The 21,841-nt window shown below is 57.1% G+C and overlaps 1 protein-coding gene and 1 long non-coding RNA gene across 2 annotated transcripts; one reads left to right on the forward strand and one right to left on the reverse strand.

Annotated features, from left to right (window-relative positions):
• Positions 1-1,084: 1,084 nt before the first annotated feature.
• LOC139825846 (uncharacterized) lies at positions 1,085-1,707 on the reverse strand. Its single transcript, XR_011736014.1, has 3 exons — positions 1,672-1,707; positions 1,519-1,620; positions 1,085-1,467 (listed from the first exon to the last, which is right to left on the reverse strand). It is a non-coding gene; the product is annotated as an uncharacterized lncRNA (long non-coding RNA).
• A 7,998-nt stretch (positions 1,708-9,705) lies between these two features.
• Positions 9,706-21,647, forward strand: LOC136113832 (uncharacterized). Its single transcript, XM_065859066.2, has 10 exons — positions 9,706-9,769; positions 9,837-11,327; positions 11,619-11,769; positions 12,545-12,876; positions 14,312-15,596; positions 17,322-17,426; positions 18,516-18,583; positions 19,195-19,295; positions 20,333-20,429; positions 21,444-21,647. Exons 1-6 carry the CDS (start codon positions 9,706-9,708, stop codon positions 17,383-17,385), a joined length of 3,387 nt encoding a protein of 1,128 aa, XP_065715138.2. The 3' UTR covers positions 17,386-17,426; positions 18,516-18,583; positions 19,195-19,295; positions 20,333-20,429; positions 21,444-21,647.
• The last annotated feature ends 194 nt before the right edge of the window (positions 21,648-21,841 follow it).

Below are 21,841 nucleotides of genomic sequence, written 5' to 3' on the forward strand. Positions count from 1 at the left end.
GGGACCTCCTGGTGTCACTGGGATGATCCTAAGGACCTACTGGTGCCACTGGGATGACCCTGGGGACCCACTGGTGCCACTGGGATGACCTAAGAAGGTCCCATGAGAAGGTCCCACAGGTGGCTCCACCCCCAGGCCCACATTGTGCTGATCCCACCACCATGACCAACTCTCAACCCCTTCCACTTGCAAACAATTAACCAAATTAACCAATTAATTAACCAATTAACCAAATTAACCTTTTTATTTGCAACTTCTTGGTATATTTAATCATCTCCTTCCACACAGGACCTTCTCCGGCCAAGAGGACAATGGGTCTTGGTCTTCAGAGAAGCTCCACGTTGAGTTGGACCAACCATCCATCACCTCAACCCAACCAGAGGTTCCTCAAGCAGCTCGACCTCCAAGCTCCACCTCGATAATCCATATTTTTGGGGTTTTGCCACCATTTCTCAGGTCCCACCTTCATTATCATTGACGTCATGGTCTTGGTGGTGGCCCCATGGGGACATCATAGGTGGGGACATCGAGCAGGCTGCTCTCAGAGCTCGTTGATGATAAGACGGCGATTACGGGCGTAACGAAGGTCGGAGGTCCCCGAGGACGGTGGCGTTTGGGTTTCATCATCATCCTCTTCATCGTCGCCATCTCAGCCAGGAACTGCTCCACCAATCCTGGTCCTTCTCCTCCTCTTCCTCCCATGAAGCTCTGGGGTCTCCTTTGTCCCCGTGCTTGTCCCGACTTGCGTCCTCGGCTTTTGAGCTTGCGTTTGAGGGTCATCAACAGCTTTTGGGGTGAGGAGACCTTCTGGGTCATTGATGGCTTCTTGGAAGAAGACAATGGGGTGGAAGAGACCTTCTGGATCATTGATGGCTTCTTGGAAGAAGACAATGGGGTGGAAGAGACCTTCTGGATCATTGATGGCTTCTTGGAAGAAGACAATGGGGTGGAAGAGACCTTCTGGGTCATTGATGGCTTCTTGGAAGAAGACAATGGGGTGGAAGAGACCTTCTGGGTCATTGATGGCTTCTTGGAAGAAGACAATGGGGTGGAAGAGACCTTCTGGATCATTGATGGCTTCTTGGAAGAAGACAATGGGGTGGAAGAGACCTTCTGGGTCATTGATGGCTTCTTGGAAGAAGACAATGGGGTGGAAGAGACCTTCTGGGTCATTGATGGCTTCTTGGAAGAAGACAATGGGGTGGAAGAGACCTTCTGGGTCATTGATGGCTTCTTGGAAGAAGACAATGGGGTGGAAGAGACCTTCTGGGTCATTGATGGCTTCTTGGAAGAAGACAATGGGGTGGAAGAGACCTTCTGGGTCATTGATGGCTTCTTGGAAGAAGACAATGGGGTGGAAGAGACCTTCTGGGTCATTGATGGCTTCTTGGAAGAAGACAATGGGGTGGAAGAGACCTTCTGGGTCATTGATGGCTTCTTGGAAGAAGACAATGGGGTGGAAGAGACCTTCTGGATCATTGATGGCTTCTTGGAAGAAGACAATGGGGTGGAAGAGACCTTCTGGGTCATTGATGGCTTCTTGGAAGAAGACAATGGGGTGGAAGAGACCTTCTGGGTCATTGATGGCTTCTTGGAAGAAGACAATGGGGTGGAAGAGACCTTCTGGATCATTGATGGCTTTTTGGAAGAAGACAATGGGGTGGAAGAGACCTTCTGGGTCATTGATGGCGTCTTGGAAGAAGACAATGGGGTGGAAGAGACCTTCTGGGTCATTGATGGCTTCTTGGAAGAAGACAATGGGGTGGAAGAGACCTTCTGGGTCATTGATGGCTTCTTGGAAGAAGACAATGGGGTGGAAGAGACCTTCTGGATCATTGATGGCTTCTTGGAAGAAGACAATGGGGTGGAAGAGACCTTCTGGGTCATTGATGGCTTCTTGGAAGAAGACAATGGGGTGGAAGAAACCTTCTGGGTCACCGACCCCTTCTTTGAAGGACCTGATGGGATGGAGGAGACCTTCTGGATCATCAATTCCTTTGATGGGATGGAGGAGACCTTCTGGATCACCGACAGCTTCCTGGAAGGACACAATGAGATGGGTCTACCTTGAGGACACCATGGGTTTGGGGACACGTGGTTCTTTGCCCCTTGAGATGGGACCCTAGGTTGACACACAACTGTCCCCATGTCATATCTGGGTCCTCCTGAAGTGCTGAAGATCCAGCCCCGTGACATCTTCAACCAAGACAAGGTTCCTCCAAACTCCATCCAACCCAACCTTGAGCTCTTCCAATAGTTTGGGTTGGAAGGAACGTTTGAAGGTCCATGTAGACCAACCCCCTTCCCATGGTCAAGGGCACCTTCCAGTTGCTCCAAACCTCATCCAACCTTGAGCTCTTCCAATAGTTTGGGTTGGAAGGAACGTTTGAAGGTCCATGTAGACCAATCCCCTTCCCATGGTCAAGGGCACCTTCCAGTTGCTCCAAACCTCATCCAACCTTGAGCTCTTCCAATAGTTTGGGTTGGAAGGAACGTTTGAAGGTCCATGTAGACCAACCCCCTTCCCATGGTCAAGGCCACCTTCCAGTTGCTCCAAACCTCATCCAACCTTGAGCTCTTCCAATAGTTTGGGTTGGAAGGAACGTTTGAAGGTCCATGTAGACCAACCCCCTTCCCATGGTCAAGAGCATCTTCCAATTGCTCCAAACCTCATCCAACCTTGAGCTCTTCCAATAGTTTGGGTTGGAAGGAACATTTGAAGGTCCATGTAGACCAACCCCCTTCCCATGCTCAAGGGCACCTTCCAGTTGCTCCAAACCTCATCCAACCTTGAGCTCTTCCAATAGTTTGGGTTGGAAGGAACGTTTGAAGGTCCATGTAGACCAACCCCCTTCCCATGGTCAAGGGCACCTTCCAGTTGCTCCAAACCTCATCCAACCTTGAGCGTTGCCATGGATGGAGGATCTACCACCTCTTTGGACAAAATGGAGACACCAACCCTGAGCCTTCAGCCTCACCTGGTATGGGATGTTCTCCTCTTCTTCTCATTCCTTGTGACCTCCCAGATCCATGATGTTTCGGCACCGGTCAAGCTTGGACTTCTGGGAGGTGGAAAACCATGAAACCCACCTGGAACTGAGAAGAAACATCATCAAAAGAACATGGTGGTGACACCAATGGCCCCGGGGACACCCAGGGGTGCTCAGGGCTCTTCAAAAAGGTCCAAGAGGGACGTTCTGCTCCCCCCGTGGCCACCGTGCTCCCCCCCGAAAACAGGTTTGCCCCAGTTCTCCATCATCTCCAGGTGGGTTCTCCATCATCTCCAAAGGGGTTTCTCCATCATTTCCAATGGGTTTCTCCACCATCTCCAGGGTGGGTTCTCCGTCATCTCCAAGGTGGTTTCTCCATCATTTCCAATGGGTTTCTGCATCATTTCCAACATGGTTTCTCCATAATCTCCAAGGTGGGTTCTCTATCATCTCCAAGGTGGGTTCTCCGTCATCTCCAAGGTGGGTTCTCCATCATCTCCAAGGTGGCTTCTCCACCATCATCTCCAGGTGGTTCATCCATTTCCAACGAGGTTTCTCCATCATCTCCAAGGGGCTTATCCACCATTTCCAATGAGGTTTCTCCATCGTCTCCAAGGTGGTTTCTCCACCATTTCCAACGTGGTTTCTCCATCGTTTCCAATGGGTTTCTCCATGATCTCCAGGTGGTTTCTCCACCATTTCCAACATCGTTTCTCTATCATCTCCATGTGGTTTCTCCATCATCTCCAAGGTGGTTTCTCCACCATTTCCAAGGTGGTTTCTCCACCATTTCCAAGGAGGTTTCTCCACCATTTCCAAGGTGGTTTCTCCACCATTTCCAACGAGCTTTCTCCACCATCTCCAATGTGATTTCTCCATCATTTCCAATGGGTTTCTCCACCATTTCCAACACGGTTTCTCCATCATCTCCAAGCCCTCAACACCGGTGCTTTCCCCACCAAAAATGCCCAAATTGGGTTGTTTTACCTTCCTCGCCTTGGCCAAGAGGTGGAAAACTCTCATTCCTCATCTCCTCGTCCTCACCAGGAGCTCCTTGTGACTTATTGGGTTGTGGTTTGGCCACGACCTCCACTGCAAACCTGGAGACGACACCAACATGACCCAGAGCATCAAATCAACCACTTGTTTGCCCAAATCTGCCATGTTTTTCCCCAAATCTGCCGTATTTTCCCAGCTCTACCACCAAACAGCCCCCGATGTCCTCACCTGGGGAAGATGATGACGCGACCGGAGGAACAGAGTGAGGCCACGGGAACCATTGGGGACAACATGGTGTCCAGCACCTCGGGGACCTGCAGGGGAGGAGAATAAAGATGCTGGGAGGTCATCAAGGTGGCTGAGGAACCCAATGTTGGAGGGCAAAGATGGCAGGAGGTCTTCAACATGGTTGAAGGACCCAATATTGGAGGACAAAGATGGTGGAAGGTCCTCAAGATGAGACACTTGATATTGGAGGAGAATAAAGATGGCGGGAGGTCCTCAAGGTGGCTGAAGGACCCAATGTTGGAGGGCAAAGATGGCAGGAGGTCTTCAACATGGTTGAAGGACCCAGTATTGGAGGACAAAGATGGTGGAGGATCCTCAACGTGAGATACTTGATATTGGAGGAGAATAAAGATGGCGGGAGGTCCTCAAGGTGGCTGAGGGACCCAATGTTGGAGGACAAAGATAGCAGGAGGTCTTCAACATGGTTGAAGGACCCAATATTGGAGGACAAAGATGGTGGAAGGTCCTCAAGATGAGACAGTTGATATTGGAGGAGAATAAAGATGGCGGGAGGTCCTCAAGGTGGCTGAGGGACCCAGTGTTGGAGGACAAAGATGGCAGGAGGTCTTCAACATGGTTGAAGGACCCAGTATTGGAGGACAAAGATGGTGGAGGATCCTCAACATGAGATACTTGATATTGGAGGAGAATAAAGATGGCAGGAGGTCCTCAAGGTGGCTGAAGGACCCAATGTTGGAGGGCAAAGATGGCAGGAGGTCTTCAACATAGTTGAGGGGCCCAATATTGGAGAATAAAGATGGTGGAGGATCCTCAACATGAGATACTTGATATTGGAAGAGAATAAAGATGGCAAGAGGTCCTCAAGGTGGTTGAGGGACCCAGTATTGGAGAATAAAGATGGTGGGAGGATCCTCAACATGAGATACTTGATATCGGAGGTGGCCAAAGATGGTGGGATGTTCTCAAGGTGGCTGAGGGAGCCAATATTGGAGGCCAAAGATGGTGGAAGATCCTCAAGATGAGACACTTGATATTGGAGGTGGCCAAAGATGGTGGGAGGTGCTCAACGTGGTTGAGGGGCCCAATATTGGAGAATAAAGATGGTGGAGGATCCTCAGCATGAGATACTTGATATTGGAGGAGAATAAAGATGGCGAGAGGTCCTCAAGGTGGTTGAGGGACCCAAGATTGGAGAATAAAGATGGTGGAGGATCCTCAACATGAGATACTTGATATCGGAGGTGGCCAAAGATGGTGCGATGTTCTCAACGTGGTTGAGGGACCCAGTATGGGAGGACAAAGATGGCGGAAGGTCCTCAAGATGAGACAGTTGATATTGGAGGAGAATAAAGGTGGTGGGATGTTCTCAAGGTGGCTGAGGGAGCCAATATTGGAGGACAAAGATGGTGGGAGGTCTTCAATGTGGTTGAAGGACCCAATATTGGAGGACAAAGATGGTGGAAGATCCTCAAGATGAGACACTTGATATTGGAGGAGAATAAAGATGGCGGGAGGTCCTCAAGGTGGCTGAGGGACCCAATGTTGGAGGACAAAGATGGCAGGAGGTCTTCAACATGGTTGAAGGACCCAGTATTGGAGGACAAAGATGGTGGAAGATCCTCAACGTGAGATACTTGATATTGGAAGAGAATAAAGATGGCGAGAGGTCCTCAAGGTCATTGAGGGACCCAGTATTGGAGAATAAAGATGGTGGGAGGATCCTCAACATGAGATACTTGATATCGGAGGTGGCCAAAGATGGTGGGATGTTCTCAAGGTGGCTGAGGGAGCCAATACTGGAGGCCAAAGATGGTGGAAGATCCTCAAGATGAGACACTTGATATTGGAGGTGGCCAAAGATGGTGGGAGGTGCTCAACGTGGTTGAGGGGCCCAATATTGGAGAATAAAGATGGTGGAGGATCCTCAGCATGAGATACTTGATATTGGAGGAGAATAAAGATGGCGAGAGGTCCTCAAGGTGGTTGAGGGACCCAAGATTGGAGAATAAAGATGGTGGAGGATCCTCAACATGAGATACTTGATATCGGAGGTGGCCAAAGACAGTGCGATGTTCTCAACGTGGTTGAGGGACCCAGTATGGGAGGACAAAGATGGCGGAAGGTCCTCAAGATGAGACAGTTGATATTGGAGGAGAATAAAGGTGGTGGGATGTTCTCAAGGTGGCTGAGGGAGCCAATATTGGAGGACAAAGATGGTGGGAGGTCTTCAATGTGGTTGAAGGACCCAATATTGGAGGACAAAGATGGTGGAAGATCCTCAAGATGAGACACTTGATATTGGAGGAGAATAAAGATGGCGGGAGGTCCTCAAGGTGGCTGAGGGACCCAATGTTGGAGGACAAAGATAGCAGGAGGTCTTCAACATGGTTGAAGGACCCAGTATTGGAGGACAAAGATGGTGGAGGATCCTCAACGTGAGATACTTGATATTGGAAGAGAATAAAGATGGCGAGAGGTCCTCAAGGTCGTTGAGGGACCCAGTATTGGAGAATAAAGATGGTGGGAGGATCCTCAACATGAGATACTTGATATCGGAGGTGGCCAAAGATGGTGGGATGTTCTCAAGGTGGCTGAGGGAGCCAATATTGGAGGCCAAAGATGGTGGGAGGTCTTCAATGTGGTTGAAGGACCCAATATTGGAGGACAAAGATGGTGGAAGATCCTCAAGATGAGACACTTGATATTGGAGGTGGCCAAAGATGGTGCGATGTTCTCAACGTGGTTGAGGGACCCAATATTGGAGGACAAAGATGGTGGAAGGTCCTCAACCTGAGATACTTGATATTGGAGGTGGCCAAAGATGGTGGGATCTTCTCAACATGGCTGAAGGACTCAACATTGGAGGACAAAGATGGTAGGAGGTCCTCAAGTTGAGACACTTGATATTGAAGGAGAATAAAGATGGTAGGAGGTCCTCAACGTGGCTGAGGAACCCAATATTGGAGAATAAAGAAGGCAGGAGGTCCTCAATGTGGTTGAAGGACCCAATATTGAAGAACAAAGATGGTGGGACGTCCTCAACATGACTCAGACACCCAATATAGGAGGAGCACAAGCTCAGGAAGGACCATCATCCTCACCCCACCCATACGCTGTCCATGTCCCACCGTGTCCACCACCCACCATCCCCACCATCACCCACCTGGAAAGCCACCTTCTCCAAGTTCTCCTTCCCAGCCAAGGCCTCCAGGAAGTGGTGGTAGAACCTCATGTCCACCTTGGTGGCTTCGAGGAGCAGCACCCCAATGTCCTTCAGGAGAAGCGCCACGTTCTGCCCCTTCCCCAGGCAGTAGGAGAAGAGGGACAAGGTCCCTTGGACACAACCCTCCACCTTCCGCCTTGACACGGAGGCAGCCATGGCCACCTTGGAGTATTTGATGGGTTCCAGCTCCTTGTTACCTGGAGAAAACCCATGTGAGATGATGGAGACACCACCCCGTGGCTCTTCAGGCATCACCCAATGGTTGAGCGTTGAAATTATGGGGGAAAACCCCAATTTTGGAGCGGTTTAGACCTGGGAAGGGATGTGGTGTCCATCTTGGAGTATTTGATGGGTTCCAGCTCCAAAACCCACCTGAGATGATGGAGACACCACCCCGTGGCTCTTCAGGCATCACTCAGTGGTTGAGCGTTGAAATTATGAGGGGAAAACCCCAATTTTGGAGCGGTTTAGACCTGGGAAGGGATGTGATGTCCACCTTGGAGTATTTGATGGGTTCCAGCTCCAAAACCCACCTGAGATGATGGAGACACCACTCCGTGGCTCTTCAGGCATCACCCAATGGTTGAGCGTTGAAATTATGGGGGAAAACCCCAATTTTGGAGCGGTTTAGACCTGGGAAGGGATGTGGTGTCCACCTTGGAGTTTCTGATGGGTTCCAGCTCCAAAACCCACCTGAGATGATGGAGACACCACCCCATGGCTCTTCAGGCATCACCCAATGGTTGAGCATTGAAATTATGAGGGGAAACCCCAATTTTGGAGCATTTTGGGGGTGGTTTAGCCCCAGTGAAGTGACACAATGACCATGCGACCAACCAGGTGGCATCTCCACCATCTTACCGGGCAGGTAGGACTTGTCATCCATGAGGTTGTGGCCGACCACGAGGTTCCTGGCCAGGTTGAACATGGGCCTATGGATGGTCACCTCTTCATCTCCAACCCGGACCTGCTGCGTCACAACATCGAAGGAGCCCAAGGTGGGAATTCGGACCCCCTGGAGAAGACAAGTACCCAAGGGTGAGGATTGACCGGTGGGAAGAGCTGAGGTGGCCCCTTTGACCACGGATGGTCCTTCAGGGTGAATCTTCCCAATTTCCACGCCGGGGAGACCTTTGGGGAGAAGATCTCAAGTCTTTCCACCCAAAAAGCCAACAATGGGTCAAAGAAGAAGGATCTCGAGGTGTCTCCAGCACATGGGACCATCCCATGGTCCACCAGAGGTGCCACCACCTTTGCCCAAGACCTATTTGTCTATCTTTGTGAATTTTGGGGTGATTTTCCTGCTTTTTGAGCGATCTGAGGGCCGTGGGGACTTCCCACCCATGTCTGTGGCCCAGGAGGACATGAGTGGTGGCTCTACCTTGTTGGACAGGAGATGGTCGTGGATGTAGGTGGCCACCGCATCCCAGATGGCCATTTGCTCTGGAAGACAATGGAATATCCACGTCATGTTTCATGGCCACCAGCTCTGGGCCCTCGACCACCCTCCTGAGCTTCATGGCCACCACAATGTTCCCGTGGTGGCCATGGGGACACCATGGTGACCGTTGGGTCACCCCAACCTTCCCATGGTGGCCACCATGATGACCATTGGGTCACCCCAACCTTCCCATGGTGGCCCTGGGGACACCATGAAGATCACTGGGACACCATGTTGACCACTGGGTCACCACAACATTCCTGTGGTGGCCACCATGAAGACCATTGGGTCACCCCAACCTTCCCATGGCAACCATTGGGTCAACACAAGGTTCCCATGGTGGCCATGGGGACACCATGGAGACCACTGGGTGACCACAACATTCCCGTGGTGGCCACCATGGCGACCATTGAGTCAACACAAGGTTCCCATGGTGGCCACCATGATGACCAATGGGTCACCACAACCTTACCGTGGCAACCATTGGGTCAACACAAGGTTCCCATGGTGGCCACCACGTTGACCATTGGGTCACCCCAACGTCCCCATGGCCACCACGTTGACCACTGGGTCATCCCAACCTTACCATGGCGACCATTGGGTCAACACAAGGTTCCCGTGGCGGCCACCATGTTGACCATTGGATCACCCCAACCTTCCCATGGTGGCCACCACGTTGACCACTGGGTCACCCCAACGTCCCCATGGTGGCCCTGGGGACACCGGTACCTCCCGCAGTGACACTGGGCATCATGAAGCCGCGTTCCATCCCATCCCAGAATTCCATCCTCCTTGGACCATCCATGGGGCTGAGGATGGGACGGGAGCTCCTCCCCACCTTCACCCCACACTTCCTGCCCGTTCCGCGTCATTGTGACGTCACGGTGACGTCACCAATGTGTCCGGCGGTCACGTGACCTCCATGGTGTCTCAGGCCCCAACATCCTCGGAATTCTCCTACTGGTGCATACTGGTGCGTACTGGTCCCTATTCGTCCATATTGGTGTCTGTTGGTGCATACTGGTGTATGCTGGTGTCCTGCTGGTGTGTACTGGTGTATACTGGTGTCCTACTGGTGTCCTACTGGTGTATACTGGTATCCTACTGGTGTGTACTGGTGGCTACTGGTGCCTACTGGTGTCCTACTGGTGTATACTGGTGTCCTACTGGTGTATACTGGTGTCCTACTGGTGTCCTACTGGTGTATACTGGTGTCCTACTGGTGCATACTGGTGTATATTGGTGTCCTACTGGTGTATACTGGCGCCCTACTGGTGTCCTACTGGTGCATACTGGTACATACTGGTGCATACTGGTGCATACTGGTCCCTATTCGTCCATATTGGTGTCTACTGGTGCATACTGGTGTCCTACTGGTGTTCTACTGGTGTATATTGGTGTCCTACTGGTGCATACCAGTGTATACTGGTGTCCTACTGGTGTGTACTGCTGGCTACTGGTGTCCTACTGGTGTCCTACTGGTGTCCTATTGGTGTATACTGGTGTCCCACTGGTGCCCTACTGGTGCCTACTGGTGTCCTACTGGTGTATACTGGTGTCCTACTGGTGTACACTGGTGCATACTGGTGTCCTACTGGTGTATACTGGTGTCCTACTGATGTATACTGGTGCATACTGGTGTCCTACTGGTGTATACTGGTGTATACTGGTGTCCTACTGGTGCATACTGGTGTATACAGGTATCCTACTGGTGTGTACTGGTGGCTACTGGTGTCCTACTGGTGTCCTATTGGTGTATACTGGTGTCCTACTCGTGTCCTACTGGTGCCGTACTGGTGCCTACTGGTGTCCTACTGGTGTCCCACTGGTGTGTACTGGTGCCTACTGGTGTCCTACTGGTGGCTACTGGTGCCCTACTGGTGTCCTACTGACGTATACTGGTGTTCTACTGGTGTTCTACTGGTGGCTATTGGTGTCCTACTGGTGTCCTACTGGTGTCTTACTGGTGTATACTGGTGTCCTACTGGTACATACTGGTGCGTACTGGTGTCCTACTGGTGTCCTACTGGCATATGCTGGTGTTCTACTGGTACATACTGGCGTGTACTGGTGTCCTACTGGTGTCCTACTGGTGGCTACTGGTGTCCTACTGGTGTCCTACTGGTGTATACTGGTGTCCTACTGGTGCCTACTGGTCCACACTGGTGTCCTACTGGTGTCCTACAGGTGTATACTGGTGTCCTACTGATATATACTGGTGTGCACTGGTACATACTGGTGCGTACTGGTACATACTGGTGCCTACTGGTGTACTACTGGCGTATACTGGTGTCCTACTGGTGTGTACTGGTGCCCTATTGGTGTCCTACTGACATATACTGGTGTTCTACTGGTGGCTATTGGTGTCTTACTGGTGGCTACTGGTGCCCTACTGGTGGCTACTGGTGCATACTGGTGCATACTGGTGCGTACTGGTCCCCATTGGTGTATACTGGCACACACTGGTGTCCTACTGGTGTTCTACTGGTGCATACTGGTGTCCTGCTGGCATCTTACTGGTGCATACTGGTGTGCTGCTGGTGCCCTACTGGTGCATACTGGTGTTCTACTGGCATATACTGGTGCAAACTGGTCCTTACCGGTGTCTTCAGGCGCACATTGTTGCGCTTCTGGTGTCCCGCTGCTCCATACTGGTCCAAACTGGTCCGAACTGGTGCACACTGGCGCCCTGCAGCTCCCGCTGCGCTCCTCCCAGCCGCTAGGAGGGCGATCGCCCCCCCCGTATCGCCCCTGCCCTTCCTGCCGCTCGTCTCGATGGTTCCGCCCTCCGGCCCCGCCCCAGGACGTCCGGCGCGCTCTGGCTGCCCAATCAGAGCGCGGGGGCGTGGCCGAGGCGGTGGCGAGCGGTAAAGGGCGGGCGGGGGGCGCCACGTGGGGTCACGGGGGATCCTATGGGGGGCCCTATAGGGGGTTTAATGGGGGGGGGGTGTGTTCCTATAGGGGTGTCCCTATGGGGGGGTGACAGGTGGGTCCCTATAGGGGTGTCCCTATGGGAAGAGTCACGGGTGGGTCCCTATGGGGGGGTCCCTATGGGAAGGGTCATGGGTGGGTCCCTATCGGGGGGGACCCTATGGGGCTGTCCCTATGGGGGCGTCACAGATGGGTCCGTATGGGTGGGTCCCTATAGCGCTGTCACTATAGGGGGGTCTCTGGGGTGGGGTGTCCCGGGTCCCTATGAGGGGGGTCCCTATAGGGCTGGCCCTATGGGAAGGGTCATGGGTGGGTCCCTATGGGGGGGTTCCTATAGGGCTATCCCTATGGGGGGGGGTCACTGATTTGTCCCCATGGGGGGGTCCCTATAGGGCTGTCCCTATGGGGGGGTCACAAGTGGGTCCCTATGGGGTGGGTCCCTATAGGGCTGTCCCTGTGGGGGGGTCACTATAGGAGGGTCTCTGGGGTGGGGGGTCCTTATGGGGGGCCACAGGTGGGTCCCTATAGGTGTGTCCCTATAGGGGTGTCCTTATGGGGGGTCACAGGTGGGTCACTATGGGGGGGTCCCTATAGGGGAGTCCCAGGTAAGACCCTATGGGGGGATCACTATAGGGGGTCTCTAGGGTGGGGGGTCCCTATACGTGTGTCCCTATGGGGGGGGTCACTCCCATATCCCCTCCCCCCCTTTAGGATGGAGCCGATGGAACCTCCGCAACCTCCAGAGGGGGGGTCGGGACCGCCCCTCCCCCCTCCCCTTTCCCCTCCCCCTACCCCCCCTTCTCCGGACCCGCCCCCTTTTGGGGTGCCCTGGGTGGGGGAGGGGGACCCTCTACCGGTTTTGGGGGGGGTGGCCGCCCCCATTTTCATTCGGGGGGAGACTCAGCGGCTCGTGCGGGAATTGGGGAGGGCCCGGCCCCTCCCCCACCTGCCCCACGTCAAGAGGGTGCGGGGGGGGGAGGGGCCGGGGGGGGAGGGGCCAGCGGTGCTGATTTGTCTGGAGAACCAACTGGGAACCCCCCCAGGTAATGGGATGGGGGGGGCTGGTTATACTGGGAGGGACTGGGGGACACTGGGAGGGACTGGGGGAGTTGGGGACTGGGGATACTGGGGGGTGCTGGGGGAAATGGGGGGGTGGGGGAGTTGGGGGGGAAGGGGATACTGGGGGGGACTGGGGGAGTTGGGGACTGGGGATACTGGGAGCACTGGGGGGGACTGGGGATACTGGGGGGCACTGGGGGAGTTGGGCACTGGGGGGACTGGGAGCACTGGGGGTGACTGGGGGAAATGGGGGGGTGAGGGAGTTGGGGGCACTGGGGATACTGGGAGGCACTGGGGATACTGGGAGGGACTGGGGGCACTGGGAGAAATGAGGGGGTGGGGGAGTTGGGGGGGACTGGGGATACTGGGAGGGACTGGGAAGGACTGGGGGGTGACTGGGAGGTACTGGGGATACTGGGAGGGACTGGGGGAAATGGGGGGGTGGGGGAGTTGGGGGGGACTGGGGATACTGGGAGCACTGGAAGGGACTGGGGGGGACTGGGAGGCACTGGGGGAAATGGGGACTGGGGATACTGGGGGGGACTGGGGATACTGGGGGGCACTGGGGGAAATGGGGGGGTGAGGGAGTTGGGGGGACTGGGGATACTGGGAGGCACTGGGGATACTGGGAGGCACTGGGGGCACTGGGAGAAATGAGGGGGTGGGGGAGTTGGGGACTGGGGATACTGGGAGGGACTGGGAAGGACTGGGGGGTGACTGGGAGGTACTGGGGATACTGGGAGGGACTGGGGGAAATGGGGGGGTGAGGGAGTTGGGGGGTACTGGGGATACTGGGAACACTGGGAGGGACTGGGGACACTGGGGGAAATGGGGGGTGAGGGAATTTGGGGGAACTGGGGATACTGGGAGCACTGGAAGGGACTGGGGAGACTGGGGGGGACTGGGGATACTGGAGGGCACTGGGGATACTGGGGGGGACTGGGAAGGACTGGGGGGCACTGGGGATACTGGGGGGGACTGGGAGCACTGGGGGTGACTGGGGGAAATGGGGGGGTGAGGGAGTTGGGGGGACTGGGGATACTGGGAGGGACTGGGGGCACTGGGAGAAATGGGGGGGTGGGGGAGTTGGGGGGGACTGGGGATACTGGGAGCACTGGGAGGGACTGGGGGGTGACTGGGAGGCACTGGGGTGACTGGGGGAGTTGGGCATTGGGGATACTGGGAGGGACTGGGAGCACTGGGGGTGACTGGGGGAAATGGGGGAGGGGAGTTGGGGGGGACTGGGGATACTGGGATGGACTGGGGAGGGACTGGGAGGCACTGGGGGGACTGGGGGAGTTGGGGACTGGGGATACTGGGAGCACTGGGAGGCACTGGGGATACTGGGGGGGACTGGGGATACTGGTGGGCACTGGGGACATTTGGGCAGTTGGGGACGTGGCTGCCATCACCGCCCAGGTGTCAGCGATGATGTCAATGATGATGTCACCGATGATGTCACCACAGTCCCTGGAAGCACTTGTGGCACTGGGAGCACTGGGGACACCAGGGACATTGTCACTGTTACCACCAGCGGTGGCTCTGGGACCATTGGGGACACCAGGGACATTGTCACTGTCACCACCAGCGGTGGCTCTGGGACCATTGGGGACACCAGGGACATTGTCACCGTCACCACCAGCAGTGGCCCTGGGGACATTGTCACCACTATTGGGGACACCAGGGACTTTGTCACCGTCACCACCAGCGGTGGCTCTGGGGACATTGTCACCACTATTGGGGACACCAAGGACATTGTCACCATCACCACCAGCGGTGGCTCTGGGGACATTGGGGACACCAGGGACATTGTCACCGTCACCACCAGCAGTGGCCCTGGGGACATTGTCACCACTATTGGGGACACCAGGGACTTTGTCACCGTCACCACCAGTGGTGGCTCTGGGGACATTGTCACCACTACTGGGGACACCAGGGACTTTGTCACTGTCACCAACAGTGATGGCTCTGGGGACATTGGGGACACCAGGGACATTGTCACCGTCACCACCATTGGTGGCACTGGGACCATTGGAGTCCCCAAGGACATTGTCACCATCACCCCCCCTTATGTCCCCACTGTCCCCCTGCCCCCCCTCCCCATCCTCCTGGGTCCCCACATGTCCCCCCACGGTCTGGGTCCCCCATTCCGCGTCCTCATCCCTGCCCGCGTCCCCAAGGGGGTGACCGAGGTGACAGCGGCTCGAGCGGCCGCCCTGTGGCCTTGGGTGACGCGGGGGGGGACGTTGGGGACATCGGGGATGGAGCTGCCCCCGGAGGAGGTGACAGAGGTGACAAAGCTCATGGGGGTGGCGGTGGCGGCCGCGCGGCGCGGGGCGCGGGGGGGGATGGTGGCGGCGGGGGGGGCGGTCGTGGATGTCGCGACGGGGCGGGTGGTGGCGACAGCGCACGACGGGCGGCGGGGGGGGCACCCGTTGGCCCACGCCACCATGCGCCTCCTGGAGGAGGTGGCGAGGTACCAAAGGGGGCGTGGTGATAGCGGCGGCGATGACGTCAGCGGTGACGTCACGCCCTACCTGTGCGCGGGGTGCGACGTGTACCTGACGCGGGAACCGTGCGCGCTCTGCGCCATGGCGCTCGTGCACGCGCGGGCGCGCCGGGTGCTGTTCGGGGTGCGCGTCCCGCAGGGGGCGCTGTGCGGGAGGTACCGGTTGCACGGGAGGAGCCCGCCGCTCAATCACCGGTACCGGGCGTTCGGGGGGGTGCGGGCGAGGGAGTGCGAGCAATTGGGGCTCCGGTAAACCAGTATAAACCAGTACGGACCAGTATAAACCAGTACAAACCCATCCCGCCGCTCCCACGTCGCTCTCGTCGCGCCCACGCTCCTCGGGGAGCGGCGAGGGGGGCGTGGTCAGGGAGCGGGGGGCGTGGCCGGGGCGGAGCGGCAGCCCAGTCGGGAACGCCAATGGAGGGGGCGTGGTCAGGGGCGGAGCGCAGCCCAATCGGGGAACGCCAATGGAGGGGGCGTGGCCGTGGAGCGGGGGGCGTGGCCGGGGCGGAGCGGCAGCCCAGTCGGGACCGCCAATGGAGGGGGCGTGGCCGGGGCGGAGCGGCAGCCCAATCGGGGAACGCCAATGGAGGGGGCGTGGTCAGGGGCGGAGCGACAGCCCAATCGGCGAACGGCAGTGGAGGGGGCGTGGTCAGGGACGGGGTGAGGAAGGGGGCGGGGCGTCAGCGGTTGCCACGGCAACGTGAGGCCTAGCGCGGGGTGTGGAGCCTGCGGGGGGAACTGGGAGCACTGGGAATACTGGGAGGACACTGGGAGCAGACTGGGAGCACTGGGGGGCACTGGGAGGACACTGTGAGGATACTGGGAGCAAACGGGGAGGATGCTGGGGGCCACTGGGAGCATGGGGGGGACACTGGGAGCACTGGGAGGTAACTGGGAGCAAATGGGGAGGATGCTGGGGGGACACTGGGAGGACACTGGGAGCAAATGGGGAGGATACTGGGGGAACACTGGGAGCACTGGGAGGACATTGGGAGCATGGGGGAGCAGTGGGAGAACTGGGAGGATACTGGGAGCACTGGGGTGGCACTGGGAGTACTGGGAGGATACTGAGGGGACATTGGGAGCACTGGGGGGGCACTGGGAGAACTGGGAGCACTGGGAGGATACTGGGAGCAAATGGGGAGGGTGCTGGGGGGTTGCTGGGAGGATACTGGGAGCACTGGGAGAATACTGGGAGCAAATGGGGAAGATACTGGGAGCACTGGGGGGGGCACTGGGAGCACTGGGAGGTAACTGGGAGCAAATGGGGAGGATACTGGGGGGACACTGGGAGCACTGGGAGGACATTGGGAGCATGGGGGGGGCACTGGGAGAACTGGGAGGATACTGGGAGCAAATGGGGAGGATACCGGGAGCACTGGGGTGGCACTGGGAGGATACTGGGGGGACATTGGGAGCACTGGGGGGGCACTGGGAGAACTGGGAGCACTGGGAGGATACTGGGAGCAAATGGGGAGGATACTGGGAGCACTGGGGGGGTACTGGGAGCACTGGGAGGACACTGGGGGGATACTGGGAGCAAATGGGAAGGATACTGGGAGCACTGGGGGAGGCACTGGGAGCACTGGGAGGACACTGGGAGGATACTGGGAGCAAATGGGGAGGATACTGGGAGCACTGGGGGGGCACTGGGAGCACTGGGAGGACACTGTGGGGATACTGGGAGCAAATGGGGAGGATACTGGGAGCACTGGGGGAGGCACTGGGAGGACACTGGGGGGATACTGGGAGCAAATGGGGAGGATGCTGGGGGGGCACTGGGAGTACTGGAGGGGTACTGGGAGCAAATGGGGAGGATACTGGGAGCAGATTGGGAGGATACTGGGAGTACTTGGGGGATACTGGGGGGACACTGGGGGAACTGGGGCCACCCCCTCCTGCCCCTCCCCCCCCCAGGCCCCACCCCCTCCCCCGATGTCCTCCCGGGGGTCGCTGGTTCCCGCCCGCTTCCTCATCCTGACCGCGCATCTGGTGATACTGGTGGTGCTGGTGTGGGGACGGGTGAGTGGGGACGGGGACAGGGGGATATGGGGATATGGGGACAGGGGGATATGGGGACAGGGGGACATGGGGACAGGGGGATATGGGGACAGGGGGATATGGGACAGGGGGATGTGGGAATATGGGAACGAGGACATGGGGACAGGGGGACATGGGGACAGGGGGATATGGGGACATGGGGACATGGGGACAGGGGATATATGGGACGGGGGACAGGGGAATATGGGGATATGGGACATGGGGACAGGGGGATATGGGACAGAGGGATGTGGGGATATGGGGACAGGGGGATATGGGGACATGGGACAGGGGGACATGGGGATATGGGGACAGGGAGATATGGGAACAGGTACATGGGGATATGGGACATGGGGACAAAGGGACAGGGGGATGTGGGGACATGGGGACTGGGATACAGGGGGACAGGGGGATATGGGACAGTGGGACATGGGGATGGGGGGACAGGGGGATATGGGACAGTGGGACATGGGGATGGGGGGACAGGGGGATATGGGACAGTGGGACATGGGGATGGGGGGACAGGGGGATATGGGGACAGTGGGACATGGGGATATGGGGATGGGGGGACAGGGGGATATGGGACATTGGGACAAGGGGTCAGGGGGACATGGAAATATGGGGATATGGGACATGGGGACAAAGGGACATGTGGACATGGGGACAAGGGGATATGGGGACAGGGGGACGGGGATATGGGACAGTGGGACATGGGGATATGGGGACAGGGGGATATGGGACAGGGGGATGTGGGGATATGGGGACAAGGACATGGGGACGGGGACATGGGGACAGGGGGATATGGGACAGTGGGACATGAGGATATGGGGTCATGGGGACAGGGGGATATGGGACAGTGGGATATGGGGTCATGGGGACAGGGGGATATGGGACAGGGGGATGTGGAGATATTGGGACCGGAGGACATGGGGATGTGGGGACAAGGGGGACATGAGGACAGTGGGATATGGGACATGGGGACAGGGGGATATGGGGACATGGGGTGGAGGAGGGGTGTGACTGTTCCCCCCCGGATGCCTGGGTCCCTCCCGGACGCCTGGGTCCCCTCAGGAACCCCACGTTTTGGCCTCGCTGCCCCTGGAGTTCTCAGCAGAGGAACACGAGCAGGCGGAGCGGCTGTGAGTGACAGCCCCCCAAAAATGGGGACACCTTGGGGACACCTTGGGGACACCAACCCCTCCAGTGTGTCCCCATGGCCCCCCCCAGTGTCTTCATGTCCCCCCATGTCCCCTTCAGGGTGTCCCCATGTCCCCCCAGGTGTCCCCCACGTGTGTCCCCAAGTCCCCCCACATCTCCCTATGTCCCCCCATGGTTGTCCCCACATCCCCCCATGTCCGCCCCAGTGTCCCCAAGTCCCCCCCATGTCCCCCCATGGTTGTCCCCACATCCCCCCATGTCCCCCCCAGTGTCCCCAAGTCCCCCCCATGTCCCCCCATGGTTGTCCCCACATCCCCCCATGTCCCCCTAAGTGTCCCCAAGTCCCCCCCATGTCCCCCCATGGTTGTCCCCACATCCCCCCATGTCCCCCCCAGTGTCCCCAAGTCCCCCCCATGTCCCCCATGGTTGTCCCCACATCCCCCCATGTCCCCCCCAGTGTCCCTATGTCCCCCCCATTTCCCCTTGTACCCCCATGTCCCCCATTGTATCCCCACATCCCCCCCTGTTTCCCCCATGGGTGTCCCCAAGGTGTCCCCCCATGTCCCCACCTGACCCCCCATGTCCCCCCCAGGTTGGGGGGGGCCCTGTGGGGGTCCCTGGGGCTCCTGGGGGTGGAACTCGTCGGGTTCTTCTCAGGCATCTCCATGTTCCACGCAGGGCAGGGGCTGCTGTGTATCCCCAAAAATGGGGGGGGGACACCCCAAAAATGGGGGGGACACACCCTGAAATGGGGGGGGTGGATACATATGGGGGGGCTCTGAAATATGGGGGGGACCCCAAGACTTCAAGAGGCCCTAAAACATGGGGTGGGGGGGGCGGAAATGGGGGTGTTTCGGAAACTGGGGGGGGACCCAAAAAGGGGACACACACCCCCAAAAATGGGGGGGGGGGCTCTGAAATATGGGGGGACCCCAAGAGTTGGGGGGGGGGCTTAATATGGGGGTGGGGCCCCAAAAAGGGGGAAGACCCTAAAATGAAGGGGGACCCTAAAATGAGGGGGTGGCCCAAAATTGGGTGGGGGACCCCAAAAATGAGGAGGGGGGGTGTGATTAGGGGGACCCCAATGGGATTTGGGGGGGTGGTGTCACTTCTTAAGGGGGGGTCCCTATTCTTGGGGTTCAGCCCCCTCCACTTTGGGCTTTTGGGGGTCCTGGGGGGATCCCCTTGATTTGGGGGGGTTCCCTATTCCTGGGGTTCATCCCCCACCTTTGGACTCTTGGGGGTCCTGGGGGGGGTCCCTTGATTTGGGGGGGTTCCCTATTCCTGGGGTTCACCCCCCATCCACTTTGGGCTTTTGGGGGTCCTGGGGGGATCCCCTTGATTTGGGGGGGTTCCCTATTCCTGGGGTTCACCCCCCATCCACTTTGGGCTTTGGGGGGGTCCCTGGGGGGTCCCCTTGATTTGGGGGGGTTCCCTATTCCTGGGGTTCACCCCCCATCCACTTTGGGCTTTTGGGGTCCCGGGGGGTCCCCTTGATTTGGGGGGGTTCTCTATTCCTGGGGTTCACTCCCCTCCGCTTTGGGCTTTGGGGGTCCCGGGTGGTCCCCTTGATTTGGGGGGGTTCCCTATTCCTGGGGTTCATCCCCCCTCCCACTTTGGGCTTTTGAGGGGGTTCCCCATTCCTAGTACAGAGGGGGGATCCCCCAATCCCAGTTTACAGGGGGGTGTCCCCAATTTTGGGGTGATTTTCCTTGACCCGGGGGGGGCAGCGTTGGGGGCGCACGCAGCGGCGACCTTGACCTTGACCTTGGCCTCCCTGGAGCACTGGGACAGCAGCTGCTTCTGGCTCCTCTTTGGCCTCTGCAGGTGGGTCTGGGGGGGCTGTTTTTTTGGGGTGTCCCCACCTACACCCCATTGACCCCCCCAATATGTGGGGGAGTCCATCAAAGGTCGATACTGGGACCGGGGTGATCATCAGCAGCTTGTCTGGTGTGGGAAGCTAAGCAGGGTCGGCCCGGGTCAGTACTTGGATGGGAGACCATGAAGGTCAATGGGACCTGGGGTGGGTTATGAGGGTGGTCAGTAGGTCAGGGAGGGTCTCCTGCCCCTTTACTCTGCCCTAAATAGAGGGTTTAGTTCAGATACTGTCAGGATATACTTGGGGAACATAAAAATAGACATATACATATATATGTATATGTAGAACGACTGATCTCATCCGATCTGGGAAGCTAAGCAGGGTCGGCCCCGGTCAGTACTTGGATGGGAGACCATAATGGCAAAGGGGACCTGGGGTGGGTTATGAGGGTGGTCAGTAGGTCAGGGAGGTTTTCCTGCCCTTCTATTCTACCCTTAATAAGGGGTTTAATTGAGATACAATCAGGATATACTTGGGGAACATATATATAGACATATACATATATATATATATGTGTAGAACGCCCAATCTCATCTGATGTGGGAAGCTAAGCAGGGTCGGCCCTGGTCAGTACTTGGATGGGAGACCATGAAGGTCAATGGTACCAGGGGTGGGTTATGAGGGTGGTCAGTAGGTCAGAGAGGTTCTCCTGCCCCTCTACTCTGCCCCTTTAATTCAGATACTATCAGGATATACTTGGGGAACATATATATAGACATATACATATATATATATGTAGAATGACTGATCTCATCTGATCTGGGAAGCTAAGCAGGGTCGGCCCCAGTCAGTACTTGGATGGGAGACCATGCGGGAATACCAAGTGCTGGAGGCTGAGACAGCACTGGAGAATATATATATATATATGTATATATGGACATATATATATAGATGGACTGGATGAGCTTTTGGGGTTTCTTCCAACCCCTGACACTGTGTCATTCTATGTGTCACCCCACCAGTGTCCCCCCCGCCATCACCGAGTTGCTGCTCATGGTGTCCGTGCTTGGCTGCAGGAGGAGGCACTTCTGAGCACCACAAGGGGGCGCTGGAGGGTTTGGGGACCCCCCCCGAGCCCCCTGGGGGGTCCCCAAAATCCCCCCGTGCCCCCAAACCCCCGTTTTACCGCGTGCGGGTGGCGCGAATTAAAGATTTTGGCGCGGAAACCACTTGTGTTTGAGCGCTTGAACGGACCGTGGCTCCGCCCACATGCAAATGAGCGCCGCGGGGCAGGATGGGAGCGCGGGAAGCGGGGAAAAGGGTGGGGGGCGCTGGGTGGGGAGGGGGCAGCGGGGTGGGGGTGGGGGGTTTGGGTGGGGGGGAGTGTGGGGGTGGCGTGGGGGGGGGTAGGGGGGTGTCG

Source organism: Patagioenas fasciata, chromosome 29 (genome assembly GCF_037038585.1).
Source record: "Patagioenas fasciata isolate bPatFas1 chromosome 29, bPatFas1.hap1, whole genome shotgun sequence".
NCBI lineage: Eukaryota > Metazoa > Chordata > Aves > Columbiformes > Columbidae > Patagioenas > Patagioenas fasciata.

Bases quoted from the DNA above. Each gene is read 5' to 3' on its own strand.
- LOC136113832 (XM_065859066.2), top strand. From the start codon at position 9,706: ATGGGGCTGAGGATGGGACGGGAGCTCCTCCCCACCTTCACCCCACAC. The intron at 9,770-9,836 runs GTCATTGTGACG...ATGGTGTCTCAG, and splicing joins ACACTTCCTGCCCGTTCCGC to GCCCCAACATCCTCGGAATT. The intron at 11,328-11,618 runs GTGCGTACTGGT...CGCTCCTCCCAG, and splicing joins GTGCATACTGGTGCATACTG to CCGCTAGGAGGGCGATCGCC.